The 16694-nt window shown below is 50.2% G+C and overlaps 7 protein-coding genes across 7 annotated transcripts; 1 reads left to right on the plus strand and 6 right to left on the minus strand.

The window, feature by feature from the left end:
• Positions 1 to 552: 552 nt before the first annotated feature.
• Positions 553 to 2797, minus strand: N7519_005624 (putative topoisomerase family protein TRF4; the record flags this gene model as incomplete). The annotated part of the gene is made up of 3 exons (XM_057292400.1): positions 553 to 1245; positions 1303 to 1993; positions 2046 to 2797. 3 exons carry the CDS (start codon positions 2795 to 2797, stop codon positions 553 to 555), a joined length of 2136 nt encoding a protein of 711 aa, XP_057147211.1.
• A 247-nt stretch (positions 2798 to 3044) lies between these two features.
• N7519_005625 (GFA family protein) lies at positions 3045 to 3934 on the minus strand (the record flags this gene model as incomplete). The annotated part of the gene is made up of 2 exons (XM_057292401.1): positions 3045 to 3864; positions 3885 to 3934. The coding sequence occupies 2 exons, from the start codon at positions 3932 to 3934 to the stop codon at positions 3045 to 3047; spliced, it is 870 nt and encodes a 289-aa protein (XP_057147212.1).
• A 4124-nt stretch (positions 3935 to 8058) lies between these two features.
• Positions 8059 to 9962, minus strand: N7519_005626 (uncharacterized protein; the record flags this gene model as incomplete). Its single annotated transcript, XM_057292402.1, has 3 exons — positions 8059 to 8708; positions 8768 to 9730; positions 9863 to 9962. The coding sequence occupies 3 exons, from the start codon at positions 9960 to 9962 to the stop codon at positions 8059 to 8061; spliced, it is 1713 nt and encodes a 570-aa protein (XP_057147213.1).
• Positions 9963 to 10123: 161 nt separating this feature from the next.
• N7519_005627 (uncharacterized protein) lies at positions 10124 to 11095 on the plus strand (the record flags this gene model as incomplete). The annotated part of the gene is made up of 3 exons (XM_057292403.1): positions 10124 to 10143; positions 10204 to 10680; positions 10747 to 11095. The coding sequence occupies 3 exons, from the start codon at positions 10124 to 10126 to the stop codon at positions 11093 to 11095; spliced, it is 846 nt and encodes a 281-aa protein (XP_057147214.1).
• A 459-nt stretch (positions 11096 to 11554) lies between these two features.
• N7519_005628 (mitochondrial 54S ribosomal mL50 protein) lies at positions 11555 to 12741 on the minus strand (the record flags this gene model as incomplete). Its single annotated transcript, XM_057292404.1, has 3 exons — positions 11555 to 11899; positions 11956 to 12352; positions 12449 to 12741. The coding sequence occupies 3 exons, from the start codon at positions 12739 to 12741 to the stop codon at positions 11555 to 11557; spliced, it is 1035 nt and encodes a 344-aa protein (XP_057147215.1).
• Positions 12742 to 13226: 485 nt separating this feature from the next.
• On the minus strand, positions 13227 to 14468 carry N7519_005629 (uncharacterized protein; the record flags this gene model as incomplete). The annotated part of the gene is made up of 1 exon (XM_057292405.1): positions 13227 to 14468. The coding sequence occupies one exon, from the start codon at positions 14466 to 14468 to the stop codon at positions 13227 to 13229; it is 1242 nt and encodes a 413-aa protein (XP_057147216.1).
• A 631-nt stretch (positions 14469 to 15099) lies between these two features.
• N7519_005630 (uncharacterized protein) lies at positions 15100 to 16101 on the minus strand (the record flags this gene model as incomplete). Its single annotated transcript, XM_057292406.1, has 2 exons — positions 15100 to 15852; positions 15952 to 16101. The coding sequence occupies 2 exons, from the start codon at positions 16099 to 16101 to the stop codon at positions 15100 to 15102; spliced, it is 903 nt and encodes a 300-aa protein (XP_057147217.1).
• Positions 16102 to 16694: the final 593 nt, after the last annotated feature.

Below are 16694 nucleotides of genomic sequence, written 5' to 3' on the forward strand. Positions count from 1 at the left end.
ACTAACATCATCCCATGTAGGGACAAAGGACTGCAAGAACTAGGTGCTTGCCGAGGGTGTGCCGGGAAGGCATTAGACGTTGAAATGCCGGATCGACTAGAACAGATCTTGAAAACAAGGTCATCCAGGGTTTGAGATTGCCGAGGCTATCCACATTGAATCTGGCTCTCGATCAGATATGATCGGAAACAGATTTCAACATCCGAACAACCCTAATCAATCGCAACCAAGGGACAAGTCAACAGATTCTGGCGAAGTCGGAATCCGGGAGAGAATCCTAAATAGTAAGTCACTGTTTTTCGTCTCAAGCTCAAAGAAGAATGCTCATTCTCGATTTCCACCAGTCATTCGCTGCGCTTCTCGCCATCGAAAAGCAGAAGCATACGCGAAGGTATCACCAACTACACCATCCCGCCATCGCAAACATCCCTCCTCTCTTCCCCGTGCAAATCACCAAACCATTCGAAGTAAGGGGTATCATCATACAAAATAAAAGCATACAAACTGAAACCAAATGAAAGTCGTTGCGGGCGTGGAAGTGGAGGCTCAAAATTAGGCCGAGGCGAGAAGTTTCTCTCTCCTGTCCAAGTCCGCATTCATCTGCTCATCGGTCTCGTAACCTGCATGGCGGCGAGCTTGGCGGAGGCTGAGGGTATTGGGGAGTTTCTTGAGGTCGGGCCTCAAGCGTTTGAGTCTAGCTGCGCGCTCCTGACACAACTGACGTCTTGTTTCTCCCTTCCGAGTTTTGGCAGACTTTGCTTCGGGTCCCGGTGCTTCATCAGAGGAAATATCTTCTGGCTCCGATTTCGTGCCCTTCAACTTCGACTTGGGCTTTTTGGCAGGCTTGCGAGCTGGGGGCGCTGGGGGTGCTAGCAAGGGAGAGTGAGCTCCGTCGGTAGGAGGGGGAGGTGGAGGGGAGGTTCCGTTAGCAGGAGGGGATCCCGGCGGCGGTGGAGGCGGAGACTCCCTGTAACGAGCGAATCTATCCTCTGTCATGAACACCTGACGGAGTTGGAAGCGTTGCTCGATGTATTCATCAAAGTTAGCCGCAATGATGGGTTCAAGAATGCTCTTGTTCGATCCTTGGACAAGTGCGAGATATTCCATGCGATTCTTCAAGGCAGTATGGGCATTAGAAAAGGCTCGGAAAATCAACCCAATTTCCTTCGTGCCACCTGAAATATCGTTGTCTCGGTTATTGGGATCTTCGATTGTGAGACGATCGGGATTGCCGAAGTAATAGCCCTGTTTGACATGATTAGCCGGCTAGTTGATAAGTAATGCGAAGTAAAATCCACTCACCTTGTTGAAATAGCCTGGAGGGTCCATCCGGATTGCCAGCCTATCATAGGAGAATTGCTTCCCGTAGAAATTGAAGAAATCAAGCAAGATTGTTGCAAGGTTCGGCTGCATATGGCCCTGGGGCAGATGCTGGAGAAGACTTGTTACCAAGCAAGTGATGGAGAAACCTCCTAGACCACCGGTCGGCACTTCGTTGAGGCCGCGGATCAACAAGAACTGCTTAATCACGGCTAGGATAACTGGCATCATTGGATACTGGGTTTTCCATTTCTGGAATGTGTCATTGGCGATCAAGCCACTGTCATTGTCGAAAGACAAATCCACTCGCAACCCAGTCAGCTTGTCCACGTACTTGAGAATTGGTACCCGCGCGGAGGCAATGCATTCGATCGAGTTTGGAACAGCAATATTTGTGCTCTTGAGGAAAGCCGAAAACGCATAGATTTGACCCTTCCTCTCTCCGAATGTTCGAACTCCCGTGCGCAAAAATGTGTTGGAAAGCAGCACCAGATCAATATCGGCCGTAGGTAGATAGAGACCTGAGGCAAAAGAACCAAAGGCTCGGATTGAAACGTTATGGTATCGTTGTTGGAATACAGTCTCCAATCGATTGACGAGATCGGCGCGGACGATGTGTTCGAATTCCTGTGGCTTGGCCCAATGATAGAAGCTGAGAATCTCATTATGCAGCCTGGTTTAAATGTTAGAGAGAAAACAGAAAGAGCGCGAAGGATAGTACTGACTGGGTTCCCACGTGCAAGGAAACTGGGGTGCCCTCGAACCAGGGCGTGCCTGTCTCTGGGGAAAGTGGTCTCCATTGATCGATAACGGATCCATCGTAGTTGAACCTGCTGGCAGGCTTTCCGGTCTTTCGGGAGTACCCTTTGAGCTCATCATCACGGGTCCGCTTTCGACTCGCAATGGCGGGATCTAGAGCTTCCTGGGCCTTCGGCCCTTTAGGGGCGTTTTCAGGAGCGTTACTCTCAGAAACTTCTGTTTCGAAGCCCATGCCAAGAGAAATGAAGTCTGAGTTTTGCTTGACTGCATCCGTCTCGTCTGTCTTTGGGGCAACCTCAAGTCTCGCCTTGCGAATCAACTTGACAACATCCACCCTTTTGTTTGTAGTTTCGGCCGGAGGAGGTAGTGCAGTGTAAGGATCGGGGTTCGACCATTTCGGAACAGGAGGAGGGGCTGGAGCAGTCTCTTGAGGCCCGTCGAGGGCTAGCGCACGTCTTTTACGTGGCCGCTCGGCATCGGATTCATCAGACATGTCCATCTCTGCCTCCTCACTGTCGCTCAAAGCAGAAAGCGGAGCAAACTTGAATTCGGGCTTAGTCTCACTGTCAAGCCGTTGGGGTGGGCTTTCCCTCTTCGAGGACAACAAAGGTCGGTCCGACGTGGCAGGTTTCTGATACCGGAAAGTGAACTCATGTCGCGGATTAGGACGCGAGCCACGGTGGTTAGAATTTCCTCTGAACTGGAATGGAGGTGGCATTTTGAACAGCTGCAGTTAAGCAGCAACAATGCAGACGCGTGGAGGAGAGAATCAAGAATTTCCAATTTCGACACGCGAAAAAAAAGATCTCCGAAAAAGTCAAGCGGAGGGAAGGCGGTGACTGGACTTGGTCGCACCTTCCACGTGGATGTCCGCGGGTACTACCACTACCTAGGTACATACACTACACCCGCAGAGGTATATGGGATGACATTCTTGGATTGTAGCATCTTTCAGATGTCAATTCCTAGTTTCTCTTTGAATATATCTTGAGGCCCTCCTCTAGAATATGGATTAAATCATGTTGCACTGCCATCTCAGCAAAGCTGATACGATCTGTGGCCCATTCCAACCAGTCCTCAGCTCGAGCACCATTTGCCTGAAGCAAACCCACACTCACATCAATTAGCAGTGGTCGTTCATCACAGTGCCAAAAGGCAGTAGCCCCACAGCAGCTGCAGAATTCCCTATATACCCCAGGTGAACTTCTATGTCGCTGCATGGTCCCTGCATTGAACACAAGCGGTGAACCGTCTGCATTGAAGATGTTGGACTTCGGCACAAATGCCCAGGTCTGGATAGGAAATCCACTGCTCAATCGACAGCTGCTGCAGACACAGGTTCCTGCGATATATTTCGTATCACCATCTCGCAACCACCATTTGATATCGTTAGGATTCGCCCCAGAACCGGTGTGGTATGGAACCAGGAGATCTGGCCATGGCGAGGATGCTTGTAAAGACGACACATCCGGTTTGGTGATATAAAACTCAACTCCCCCACAGAAGCAACGTGCATACAAATGCTGGCTTGTTGATGTGTATTCTACCGGGTTTGTTGATTCTCGGTTAGGGCTCTCGATGCTGGTTGAAGAACCTAATCTGCAACCTGTGACAGTGGACTCAGTTCCAGGGAGCACCGCACTTAGCCCACCGTCACCAGTATCGCTGCTTTTCCAGTGCTCAACCGCTCGGACCGAGGGAACGTTCTTTCCTGCCAACAACCCTGAGGCAACTAGAAACTGTCCCTCGGGCTGCAAGCGAGCGAAGACGTGGGCACCACATGTCCTACAGAAGAAGCGACTCACGTGTTTGGACTGTTGGTATTCCTGGAGCCCATCCAGGTTCGGTGGTTCATGCTGAAGGAGATAATACGATGAGAATAGTTGCCCAGTCACCATTCGACAGCTGTTGCAATGACATAATTGGAGTTTGGATTGGTCGGTAACAGAGTCCAATTGGATAGGTAAAGCTACACTTCTGCATATGCAAGCGATAGGAGTAGTCATTTGAGGACGCAAATAAATTTCGAGATGGCAGACACGGCTCTCGAAGCATGCGTTGTCTATGTGTGTGAGCGGGGACAGAAATATGCTCGGAAGTGTAACGGTGGAACGAGATGCAAGCAATGAGAATTCACTCAAGTTGTCTGAGTCGACGTATCCCGGAAAGTCACGAGTATATAAAGCCCCGACCCCTCTCCTCTCTCTCTCCCCCCCACCTCGCCTTTTCACAACCAACACAATCCCAAAAGCTTCACCAGTTTTTACCACTCCAACCATACAAAATGAGTAAGCACTTCTATATTTCAACGTTCCATCTTTCATGATATATGTGACTTCACATTCTTGAAGAACCGCGCTTTGCCTTGGCCTGATTTCCGAAATGGCGGGGTCATAGCGGGGTTGTCACCCATCGTATTTCACCCTTTTCCTTTCAATGCTGACCACTACGATAGGCGATCACGGATGCAGCTGCGGCTCCTCTTGCCAGTGCCCTGCCGGCTCCTGCAACTGCCCTGTACGTGTTATACCCTCTTCTTCGATGACGTCTGGCTGACCCGACTCCTCCATCTTTTTAGAAGAAATAAATCACCCATATGGGCAAGATGATTCGAACCTTTCAAGGATGAGCGTGAAGTGAGACGGAGGATATCTGAGTTTGGTAGCTCCTGGTCATGTTACTCGGGGATGCATGTCATGTCATGAAATAGGAGCACTTGCCATAGTGAATGACATGCGGCTGCCCGGCCACTTTTATTCTTTCTAAAACAAGTACCTTGTGGGCATCAGATCCAAAACTTGGATCTTCAGATCGGTATGGGTCAACCTTGTGAGCTTAATAACATGTCCAACATACCTAGGTAGGTACTTGGATACCCGAACCGCCTCCTGAGTGGAGAATACATGTAGCAGAGACACATAACATATATCTACAACGTACATAGCATCTACAGAGCACCTCAGTAAATACAATATAGGTACCTAGGTAAAACCCCCCTATCAATGGAAAAACACAATCTGGGGGAGTTGGCATACCCCAGGAAGGCGAGTCACCGAGAATCTTGTCTGATACGATTTCAGGCATTCTTGTCAACCCAACCACACTCCACTAAGTGATCATCACATCGTCACAGTGACCAGAAATGGAAATAACCTTCCCACCCTTTCACGTACGGCTCCTGCGGCTGTGTTTTGCCGATGCGGCATTTTTTGCCATCTCCAACGTCAAACGTTCCTCGAAACACCCGGTGCCGCTCAGTGTCGATTGTAAGAAGCGATAAAAAGCGGGACTTGATGCTGCACGAGTCCGAGAAGAGTAGTATCTAATCGGAGCCAATCATAATCATGCATGATGCACCTCAGAGAGGTCTGTGATATGCTCTTGGAGCTTCCAAGTGGGCAGCCTCTCCACTTTCTCGGTGCCTGGCTGGTCTGTTTCTAGCTCTCAGTCAGATCCCAAGGAGTCTGCGCGTATAAAATATGAGGCCCAAACGCACGATGTATATTGTAGGCGTTTCTATGTCACGTACATTGTACAGAGTGGTATGCCTCTCAAAGGGAGCGTTATTAGATCTCGCCTCTTGGTATACAGTGCAATAATAAGGTTTCTTTTCTTTTCTTTTTTTTTTTCGAATAGACATTAGCAAATGCACTACGGAGTACGGAGTATGTAGGGGAATGATCTAATGCCTCAAACTGACCTCGGGAGCTAATCCAAACCCCAACAATGCAGGTGCAACTCCAGCGTCTCGCCCGTCATACACTTTTAGTACACAAATACCCCGAAAGCAAAGAAAAACAAAGCCGAAACAACCTGGCACGGCTCCACCGGGTGGATATGAACAATGCATCTCAGGTAATCCAGGGCTACCAATGAGGCCGGATAGCCCCCCTCCTCCAAGGTCCCCGATCCGTGCAAACCTCGCCTCATAGGCTGCCACGATGATAGTCGAACCCGAAACCGCTGCAGGCGCCAGAAATTGCATACTTGGCCCTTACTTGCTGGGGACTATTCATCTTTCCACTGAATACGACGTTATCCTAGTACGTTCTGGTACTGACAGTCCACATCTCGTCCGTATGTTTTACATATGACTGTTCCTATGAGATAATAAGAGGCCCGTCCCGAAACCAGTGGATCAGGGATAGCTTGCAGATCTACGCCGTACCGAAATGTGGCCGTCATCGTGGCATGATGAGGTCTTAATTTACATTGAGACACGAATAGGGAAGGTCGCTGCTACCATATATTTACTATATTCGATGTTTTACACACATCCACATAATAGCCTTTCATATACGGAGTAGTATACATCGTATGACCATGTCCAGTCCAGAACTAAAGGCAAACAATTTACACGTATAGTATAGGCAAAGATGACCATATCTAGCAAAGCGTAAACGACCTTGGAACGCATGTCATTGCTCCACAAAATGAACCCTGCTCGATTCTTCCAAGGTTCCTCTTCAGCCTACGGAGTAAGCCAATAGGCCATCTTTCTTTTTTTCTTTTTTTTGGTTGTGCAGGAACCAGGCCCGAGCACAACGCAATCTGATACACTTCATACAATATACATAGCCTGATTGACCTGATCATGTTGTTCGTACCATACCGAGCAAACCCCGAGGGAGATAACATTTAGAATTCGTAAGAAAATACATCGGAGATGAATCCTTTCAGCGGTATTTGCGCCATATTTAAACGAGAGGGGCTTCAGACTTTAGAAACTTACATCATAGGCAGAACCCGATAGGCTCCGCTTCATTGGCGAGCGGTAGAACAACCTGGTTATAGTACTTTTTACAGCGCATAGCGCGTGAGAATAGACCGAGGATCATGATAGGTGGTATGTTGATTGGGGTTAGTGAGGGGCGACGAGTGGGATGCAGGGCTGGGCTCATTTGACTCGACCACGCGATACGATGGAGTGTGAACGGGGCGCCCCGGCGACGTTGCTACGTCTTAGATTGGATGGAGGCGCAGGATGAATGGGAAAATAGAATATGCGGCGCGCTATTATTGATCGGGATAAAGTAGCTGTCGTGGATTTCAGAGGTATAAAGTAGGCCTCTTATCCTTCCCTTGGACTTTTTTTATTCTCTATCCAAGCCACCTATATCCAAAGCAAACACTACTATCAAGCTTCTTTTCCAAGGTTCTTTACCTACCACATCTATATCCATCATGTCTCCCTGCACCTGCAACTGCTGCTCTGGCGAGTGCAACTCCTGCTCTTGCTCCAGCTGCAAGGTATGTCATTGCTTGCTCATTCCGTGTCTTATAACCATTACTTAGAGTGGGATGCGACCCCGGGGCGAAAGATATACTAACTACCCTTCTAGCACTAAGCCGGCCCACACGTCTTCATCACCGCCATCCTCCTCCAATACAACTCATACCAGACCCGGGCTCCCACTGCTGTCGAACTAGCTTGGGTGCGGGTGCGTCATTGTCGAGATTATGATATAATTCAATTGTGGTCATGATCGAGATGATTGTATACTGGATTGGGGATAATACGGCCTGGAGCCTTGTGGATGGGGTGTTACTTTTTTATAGGTTCTGATCTGACCTTGTGTATGTTTTTGTGATTTAGTCTCCAGCCAAGTACAAATGTGGTTGTATTGCTATCTGTGATCTTTTGTAGTATCTCTATGCTCCAGTAAGCAGGTGTGATTTGATCCTGTTCATGTAATCGGTGTTGGCCTCGAACAACACGCAGCCTCGAGATTCATGCCATTGCACCAGCCGGTTCTTACAATCGTTTTGGGCAGGGTTGACTGTGGGACCTTACACATACAGTGCATCGACCTGAACCTAGGTCACTGACCCCGGGAGAAACAAATTTTGACTTCAATGCTAAGGAACAAGAAAGAAGTACAAAGCGCTCAAATTGCAACCCATTCCAACTATAGGGATGCGTATGAAATAAACATTCAATACATATGTAACAGCTGATCTCTGGATTTATCGTGGCCGTCACAGCTCATCTTTCGAGCGTGGTGCATCATTACCTGCCTCACCACCTGCACATGCAGCTGGCGATGTAACAAGCATGGAGTACACGCACTTCTCCTCTTCCGCTGTCTTCAAGATCTTGTTCTCCTCACCGCACTCCAAAATGACCTTGGTCGACCGATTAGGTCCATTCCAGCAAGACTGGCCGCGATTATACTCAATCGTCATCTTCTCGACATTGACGACCTCGCCAGCCGTGTTGACTTCTTCCACGCTCGTGGTGCCAACATTCGAGAACTTGCCCATGGACACAGAATTGCTTCCCTTCCTCTGGTTCTGCTTGGTCGACTCAAGGAAGCAATGCTCGTACCTGTACTCACCCGCATCCTGGGTGATACAAACCCCCTTGAGTGCGCGGAAGATCGAGCCGGGACCATAGTCTTGCTCAAGGTCGGCACGCTGGTCGCGTAGCTTGTTCTTGAGGCTTGTAACAGAATCTTGTGCGGTCTTCAGGGCGTCGCGTGCCTGGGTCACAGCCTTAGATTCCGATGAAGAGTCTGCATCGGCCTTCGGCAGAATGCCCTTTTCTTCAAGATAGCTCTTGACAGAAATCACCCTGTCTTCAATGAAGCTGACCAGGGATGGTGGGAGATAAGCAGCGAGCTTGTACACTACATTTGGCAGTTAGTAAGCTACAGTAGGTTGCACAAGAAACCAAAGAATAACTCACCTAGATCCGAGTCATTGCATCCATCCTCCTCGTTTTCCCAATGCTCCCAGTTAATACCATTTTCCTCGCCGTCGGCCTTGGCAATCTCGTCTAAGTCGCGGTCCACGGCACCGTTCGCATCCTCGGTGCCTTGCTCACGAGCAGCATAGTCCTCATAGCTACGAACCGCACGTTTGACACCCTCGTCATTGAAGTTGGGGTTATATTCCACCTTGACCTTAGCCAGAATATCCTCGAGCTCCTTCACCCGCTCGCGGGCTTCATCCCGCTGGCGACGCACATCGACCAACGCATTGCGTAGCTCATCAACACGGCCCTTGGCCAAGTTGGCAAGGGCGCTGACCTTGCCTTTACCTTTACCCTTGCCCTTTCCAGTACGAACCACCTTACGGTCCTGCTCCTGGGCGAGCTTCAGATCAGCCTCGAGGTTCTGTTCCTTGAGCTCAGCGCCATGAACCTCTGCCTCTAGCGCAGCGATATGATCCTCAATTTCCTGCTGCTGGCGACCAGCATCGACAAGAAGATCCTTCTTCTTCCTCAGGGCAGCAGTCATCGACTTTTGGTTCTGCTCCTCCTGCTTCCTCCATTGCTTGCCAATCTCCTTGCATCGGTCTTCACACTTTATGCCTCCAACGCGAGCCCACTCGTCGCTACCATCACAGCACTCCTCATAATCACAGATACCATCGTTGACACGCTGGAATGGAACGTATGATGGCCGGTGGCCCTTGTTTTTGCAGTAGAATCCCGGGAGGGCGAGTGCAGTGTCCAAATCGCTATTCCCAGGCCGGTCGGCCACCGTTAGCGGCGAATTGCGCGAGATATGTGCGCAGGCAGACGTGCCAGGCTCGTCGCTTCCGTCGGGACAGTCACAGTAGTCATCGTTGACGGCCGAGAAGGGGATTTTGACCGAGGGATTCGAAATACAGGTGAATGTCGTCAAATCCTGGTAGAATTTGGCAACTAAGAATACTACATTAGTATAATATCCAAGGAGCCAAGATAAAAAGGATCAATTGTCTATCATAGACCACTGCTAGGTGAACCCGCTGCAGTAACACTAGTGGAGATCTAAGTCAGGGCTCAGATACTCACATTCTGGGCCCAAGCCACGGGGACGGACAGGCTTGTCACTACTAGCCTGAGCCGCCGACCCAGCGGCAGCTAGCAACAATAACGACTGGGGGAGTCTCATGCTTGAGGCATTGAGCTTTGTTTGTGGAGGTGCGGAGAGAGCTTCTGGCCAGCTGTTGATAGCGGGCCCGGGCTGGATCTAATCACTGCTGAGTCAGCACGCTATCTTTCCAACTTTATCGTGGCGAAGTGGGAGCATCTTTCATCAACCGCATCGCAAACATGGGTAATGACGGTGGCAGGTGAGTGACTCTGCTATAAATGTGCTACAGACTCAAGCATTTTAACACAAAGACTTTTAGTATTCCAACTCGCCGTGAGCTTGTCCGCGAAGCAGCCCGTGCCCCGAGCACGGCGCAAGTAAAAGAGACCCAGCGCGAACAACAAGAACACTCCTGGACTACCTGTCCTCTCTCGCACAAGTCGCTATCCCGGCCAATTGTCTCAGACTCCGTGGGGAATCTTTACAACAAGGATGCTATACTCCAGTTCCTGCTCCCCGGCGACGATGTTGAGGGCATCAGCTCCAAGGCCGACTGCGAAGAGATCCTGTGCGGGCGAGTGAAGTCGCTCCGGGATGTGGTAGAGTTGAAGTTTGAAGTTGATACCGAACTCACGGAGCACCCGTCAGGCCGTGCTCATGCGCCCCGTGAGCGCCGCGAGGGCTGGATCTGCCCGATCACCGCAAAGCCGTTGGGCCCGAATGTGAAGTCTGTGTACCTGGTGCCGTGTGGGCATGTATTTGCGGAGGAGGCTATCCGACAGCTTAAAGGCGACAAGTGCTTGCAGGTAAGAATCACGCCTTGGATACAAAGTGAGAATAGTGGCTAATCTATGTGTGCTAGTGCAACGAATCCTTACACCGAAGAGAACATCATTAACATCCTTACCACCAAAAAAGAAGACAAGCAACGTCTGATGGCGCGAGGCCAGAAACTTGCTGAACAAGGCCTCACACACTCACTCAAAAAAGCCCCCGGCTCAAAGAAGCGCAAGAAGAATGCCACCGCCGAGGGCATGACTGATGTTCCCGGTACCATAGAGCCCGCTGACTTGGTAGTACCTAAACAATCATCAGATTCCAAAAGCCGAATCAACACTTCCGCACCAGTGTCTAATACTGGTTCTGGCAATGGAATCAAGAACGCTGCTACTTCTTCGCTCACTGCTCGTGTGTTGGCGGAGGGAGAATGAGAAGAAGAAGCGCCGGAAGATGATGGGCGGGAATGAGAATCTCGACAGTCTTTTCTCCAAGAAGACCGGCGGGTCCAAGAGTAGTGATTTCATGACCAGAGGATTTTCTATATCATGACCTGAGGGTGTGCTATCTTTCTGCTGCGCAGAGGTAGACATTAGACCTGAATGGAGTGTCTTTGCTTTTCAATTTGACACACAGTCGTGGGTGGAGTTTTATTTCCGGAGTTCACAAGGCTTTTGATGTTCTTCAATGATTGATGGTGACTACAGCTTTTTATATTGGGCGGGTAGACTGGTAGCAGACATACATACTGTACATTCCAAAATTAACATGTACAATTATTTGAACTCGATAACAAAAAATGCAATTCAATAAACAATTCTAATATACAAAAGATTGCTCTCAGATAAAGGAAAAAGGATGCCTCCAAAATTCTACATAATATGAAGAGAGGCCTAGGCATTCAGCTCGGTCTTCTTAGCCTGCTTCCAGGGCGGGAGTTTCTGGCCCAGGCTCTTGGTGATCAAACCATCCTTGTACAGGGCAGAAACAATAGCCTTCTTGCGGCCAAGATCTTCATCGTTGTCGTGGCGAGTCTGGCGGACGTCAACAATCTTGACGTTAGGCAGCTCAGTGGCACCGTTATTGTCCATAATCTTATGGAGAAGCACAGGCGTCAATCTGGTAGTCTTTTTGCGAAGTGCCTCCTGTGCGCGGAAGACATCTCCGGTGGTAGCGGAAGAGGTGACGATGTAGTCAGGAATGTGCTGAGACATCAATTTGGAGAGGCGGGCGAAGAACTGAGATGTGGCTGTTAGTGATGTCGGTTATGAAAAGGTCCAAGGGGAATACGAACAACAAACTTGATGTTTCCATCAGCCAGCGACAGGGAACCGAGGCGTTTCTGCATCTGGCCCTTGGACTCTGCGCTATACAGGCGACTTTCCTGCTCGCTAGCAATCTTCTTCAATTTCTGCTGGAAAGCGATTTCACCGGCTTCGCCGTCCATAGGCCCTGCCGCATCGCGTAGAAGGGATTCCATTGTTTCAATGTCGGGGAAACGGAGACGTTCGCCCCAGTTGCCTGACTGACCTTCGATCTTAACCGACTTGAGCTGGGCTTGGAGCTCTTGGCTGGTGTGCGGTTTGCTAGCAACAGTGACCTTGTCCCCCAACATTTGCATCAAACCAATCTCCACGGCAGCTTGATGCGCAGCCTGCATATACGGTAAAGGCCGTGGGTTGTGGTACCACCTGTTCAATCAATCAAGAAGGACATTGTCAGCAAAGCTGTTGAGAAATCAAACCATGATGCAGGGACATCGAATTGGAAACTTGGATCGAACGTACGGTTTGACTCTGTCGGCTTTCCTTTTCGAACCCTGAAGACGCCATTCTTTCTCCTTGAGGAAACCAATCTTGGGCATCCCCTCCCAGGTCAGGTTCTCATCAATTTCTTTAGATCGTGCTTGACCCTCTTCAAGACTGAATCCTTCCTCTGGCTCCGGCTCTCCGGGACTCATACCAGCTCCAGGCATGATCTGACTTCCAGAATAGGGGTCTGCTGGACCTGGGGGCTTGTCGGTGCCCCCAAAGCTTGCGCCGAGCGCGCTCGAGGACTCCAGTGGAGGAGTCGGAGGCATAACGGCGAACTTGACCGACCGGCGAGATACGAGGAGTGGCTTGAATTCTGCAGCTAGAACAGATAAAGTTTGCCTCCCGCACAGGGAGGCGCATTGAGGGCCGCATTGTTGAGGTGGGCGCGAATGCTGTCTGAGAGCGTCGAGCTGGCGGAGTTGGCTTGGCCGGAGAAACAAATTCAAGAAAGGCGCGGGTCACGTGTCGGTGATATTGATGCTTGGCATTTTGATGTTCACATCCTGAAGGCCAGGACTTTGACATTGTAAACCAATTATTTTATGCTGATGATTAAATTGCATTAGTCTATTCTATCTAGATTCAAAGTCCATGCTTATGTGAGAAACGTTCTTTGACGGCTATTTCTTGTCTGTACAAAAGGGGAAAAAATCATTCATAGTATGCGAACTGTATATACACATGCACCGCTGGTATCATACTACTGCAAAAAAGACAAAAAGAACATTTTGTGTAAATCAACTAAAATGATTTACTCGCGGACGAACATGCCCGCCATACCCATACCCGTACCAATGCACATGCTAATAACGCCAATCTCCTGACCACTGCGCTCCAACTCAGGCAGCAGCGTAGCCAATTGGCGAGCACCAGTAGCACCGAGGGGATGACCGATAGCAATAGCACCACCATTAGGGTTAACCTTAGCCTGGTCGATGCCAAGCTTGCGAACGCTGTAGAGAGCCTGCGAGGCAAAAGCCTCATTGATCTCCCAAACACCAACCTCGGGAACCTCGACACCAACAGTCTGCAGGAGCTTAGGGATGGCAACAGCAGGGCCAACGCCCATCTCGTCGGGGGCACAGCCTGCGACGGCAGACGCGACCCAGCGCGCCTTAATTGAACCAGACAGACCCAGCTCCTCGGCGGTGGAGCGACGCATCAACAAAGCAGCGGCAGCACCGTCGCTGACCTGCGAACTGTTACCGGCGGTGCTGGCACCGGTAGGTGAGAAAGCGGGCTTAAGCGTGCCCACCTTCTCGATGGACAGGCCGTGGCGGATACCGTCGTCCTGAGAGACGGTCACGTCCTTGGCGGGGGCATCGGGGTTCTCGGGGTCGAGGGTCTTGGTAGTGACCGAGACGATCTCGGAGTCGAAGCGGCCTGCCTTCTGGGCGGCGGAGGCCTTTGCGTGGGACTCGACGGCGAAGGCATCCTGGTCTGTGCGGGAGACGCCGTAGCGCGATGCGACGTTCTCCGAGGTAATTCCCATGGGCATGATGCAGTCGCGGGCGTCCTGGGAATAGGACTCCTTCAGCTCGGGCCAGAGAACTGTGGGGATGGCGCGGGAGCCATAGTTGCGGGTCATGGATTCCATGCCGCCACCGACGCCGACGTTGATGGCGCCGGCGCGAATGCCGTTGGCAATGGTTGTGATCGCTGCCAGGCCGGATGAGCACTGACGATTGATCGTGTTGAAGGGCACGGAGTGAGGGAAGCCGGCGTGGATCTGGCCCATGCGGCCCGCTTTGGCGCCGCCTAGTTCTTGTAGGACGGAGCCAATGAGCACATCGTCGATCTGGGCCGGGTCTAAGTTCGGGTTTGCCTTCAGTGTTGCCTGCAACACGCTGGCGAGTAGCTCTTCTGGGTAGGCATCCTTGAAACCGCCCTTCTTGGCGCGGGTGACGGGCGTGCGCAGAGAGGAGAGGATGACAATGTCATTGGGGGACTTCTGGAGCACTTGGCGGAGCCCACGGGGAATTGGAGAAGCCATGGTTGTGTAGGTTGGTTGGATTGTTTGGATGTATACCGAGTGTCAAGGCTATTTCCAGTCTTTCTCGGCGCTGTCAGTCTCGACTTGAATTTCAGCTCGGATAGTTACTCACATATGTACAATGGCTAAAGTATGCAAGAAAGAGAAAAGAGAGAAATCGGCAATAACTCCATCCAAACTTCCCCCCGGGCGCCAGAATTACTTATAGGCAAATGCCGGACAAAATTCCGGGGTCGGAAGTAGTTTGGGACCAGTACCGTTGCTGGGTGGCCGCGGCACTGAAGATCGGCTAAGCGGTTTCCCGCGAAATGTGGGGAGAGCGAGATTGTTCGATGCTCCAAGTACTAGTTGAATATAGTCTTCTGAGTCTATTGTTAATGGCCTCTACAACATATCCTTGAATATTCTACAATACTGAATAATCCTAATGACAGCCATGCACCTCCTAGCTGGACATCGGGAGCTCATCGGATGCTTATGTCAGCCATTTCGGTTCGGCACTTTAGAACCGGAAGCCAAGCCGAGGGTATAAAGAGACATTCCCGAATTTGATATCTTGGGATTAAATTAGAGATTCTGAGATAGACTGATTTTTATCCCTGATGAGGGACATATGAATAGTTCCCCTTGCTCACTCCTCCACGAGGGCCACCTTTGCCAGGCAAGTAGCCTCCAGGTTGTTCGCCTTGGGCACGAGCCAGAACTTCACCTGGACGACCATCTCAACCATGATGATACCAGTTTCGACCAGCTTGAACATATCAGCGTTAGCGACCGGAACACCCTTGCAAGTCTTCCATCCATTCTTCTTCCACTTGGGGAGCCACTCCGTCAAGCCGCGCACGAGGTACTCGGAATCTGTTTTGATAACGAAGGTATTCAGCGGCATGAGGACCTTGCCCTTGCGCATCATTTTGCGGCGTCTCTCGATGATGGAAGTCGCATTGCGCAAAGCCCGCAGGCAGGCGGTCAATTCGGCGATCTGGGTCGTGTGACTGTGGTCGTCCTTGCCTGGAATGGGCCAAGAGATATTGCCAGCGTTGCCGCGGCCGTAGAATACTCCGATTGCCGAACGTTTTCCTGTCTTTTCGTTGAGACAATCTCCATGAATGGCGATGACAAGGGAGTCTTCATGGCCTTCGTATTGTTTGCAGTCCCGGCATTTGCGGGTTGAAGTGGGACATGCAAGACAGACCCACGAGCCGATGTCGATTTCCATTTCCTGCAAGCGGAAGCGGGTGGGATATTCGTCCTCGGCACGGAAGCGGCGGTCTGCATGGGTTATCTCTCCGTCCTTCTTCTCGGGAGAGCCAGCTACGTGGTGGCCTTTTCCCTTGGGGCTTGGACCATGAGCAGTGGAGCTGTGCACGCAGCCCTCCTTTCCCTAGCCATAATTATCAGTATGTAGAAGATGGTCTTGTGCAGTGAGAATAGGGGAGGTAGGTTATGCCAGTGTGATCTCGAGGTCAGGGCCAGTGCTTACCTGAGATGCATGGCGGGCTTTCTCTTTCTGGGGTATGTGTGAGACTCGAGGCACGCGAGCCAATTCCGACGCCTCGTCTTCAAAATCCTTGGCTTTCTTTTTCTTCGTGTTGATGCGAACAGGAACAACGACTCCAGCTGTGGAAGGCATGACTGAAGATGCTTTTTGAAGAGAGATGAAAAGAGTGGTCAGCTGGAGAGTTGAAGTCAGGAAGAAAGAAAGGAAAGATAAAAATCAAGAGGGGTTTAAAACAAAGGTAAATAGGAGATGGAAAGAAAGAGAAGGACAATCACAGTCAAAGCAGAGTGTGGAAGCAAACATTGAACGTGAAAGAGAGGGTACCTGCTTTTTGTTCAACACTTCTATATATCTCAGCAAAATTATACCTAGGATCCATGGATATTAACCCACCTACGAGGGCTACAGAACTGATGGTCCTGAACATGTCAAAATAAGAATCAAGGACTGTTTTTAAAGGTTCTATATTTCATTGAAGCAGAACAAAGAGCTGTAGTTTGTCCCATTTTTAGGTTGGAAAACTACACAGGTATCCTGTCATTAAGCTAATCAGCGCTGTAATGAATGCAAGCCCAAGAAAAAGATTCTTATATAGAAGTGGATGTCGTACCTTGGAAGCTAGACACTATGATAGAATTACCTAGGTACCGAGGGCGCATAACTTCAATGTTGCCAACAGACAGGTCTACAAATGGAGATATCAAGGTGCATGGTGCAATAGAGAA

This window comes from Penicillium mononematosum (genome assembly GCF_028829835.1).
Source record: "Penicillium mononematosum strain IBT 11891 chromosome Unknown utg000003l:1.0-8172316.0:1.0-8177699.0, whole genome shotgun sequence".
Lineage (NCBI taxonomy): Eukaryota > Fungi > Ascomycota > Eurotiomycetes > Eurotiales > Aspergillaceae > Penicillium > Penicillium mononematosum.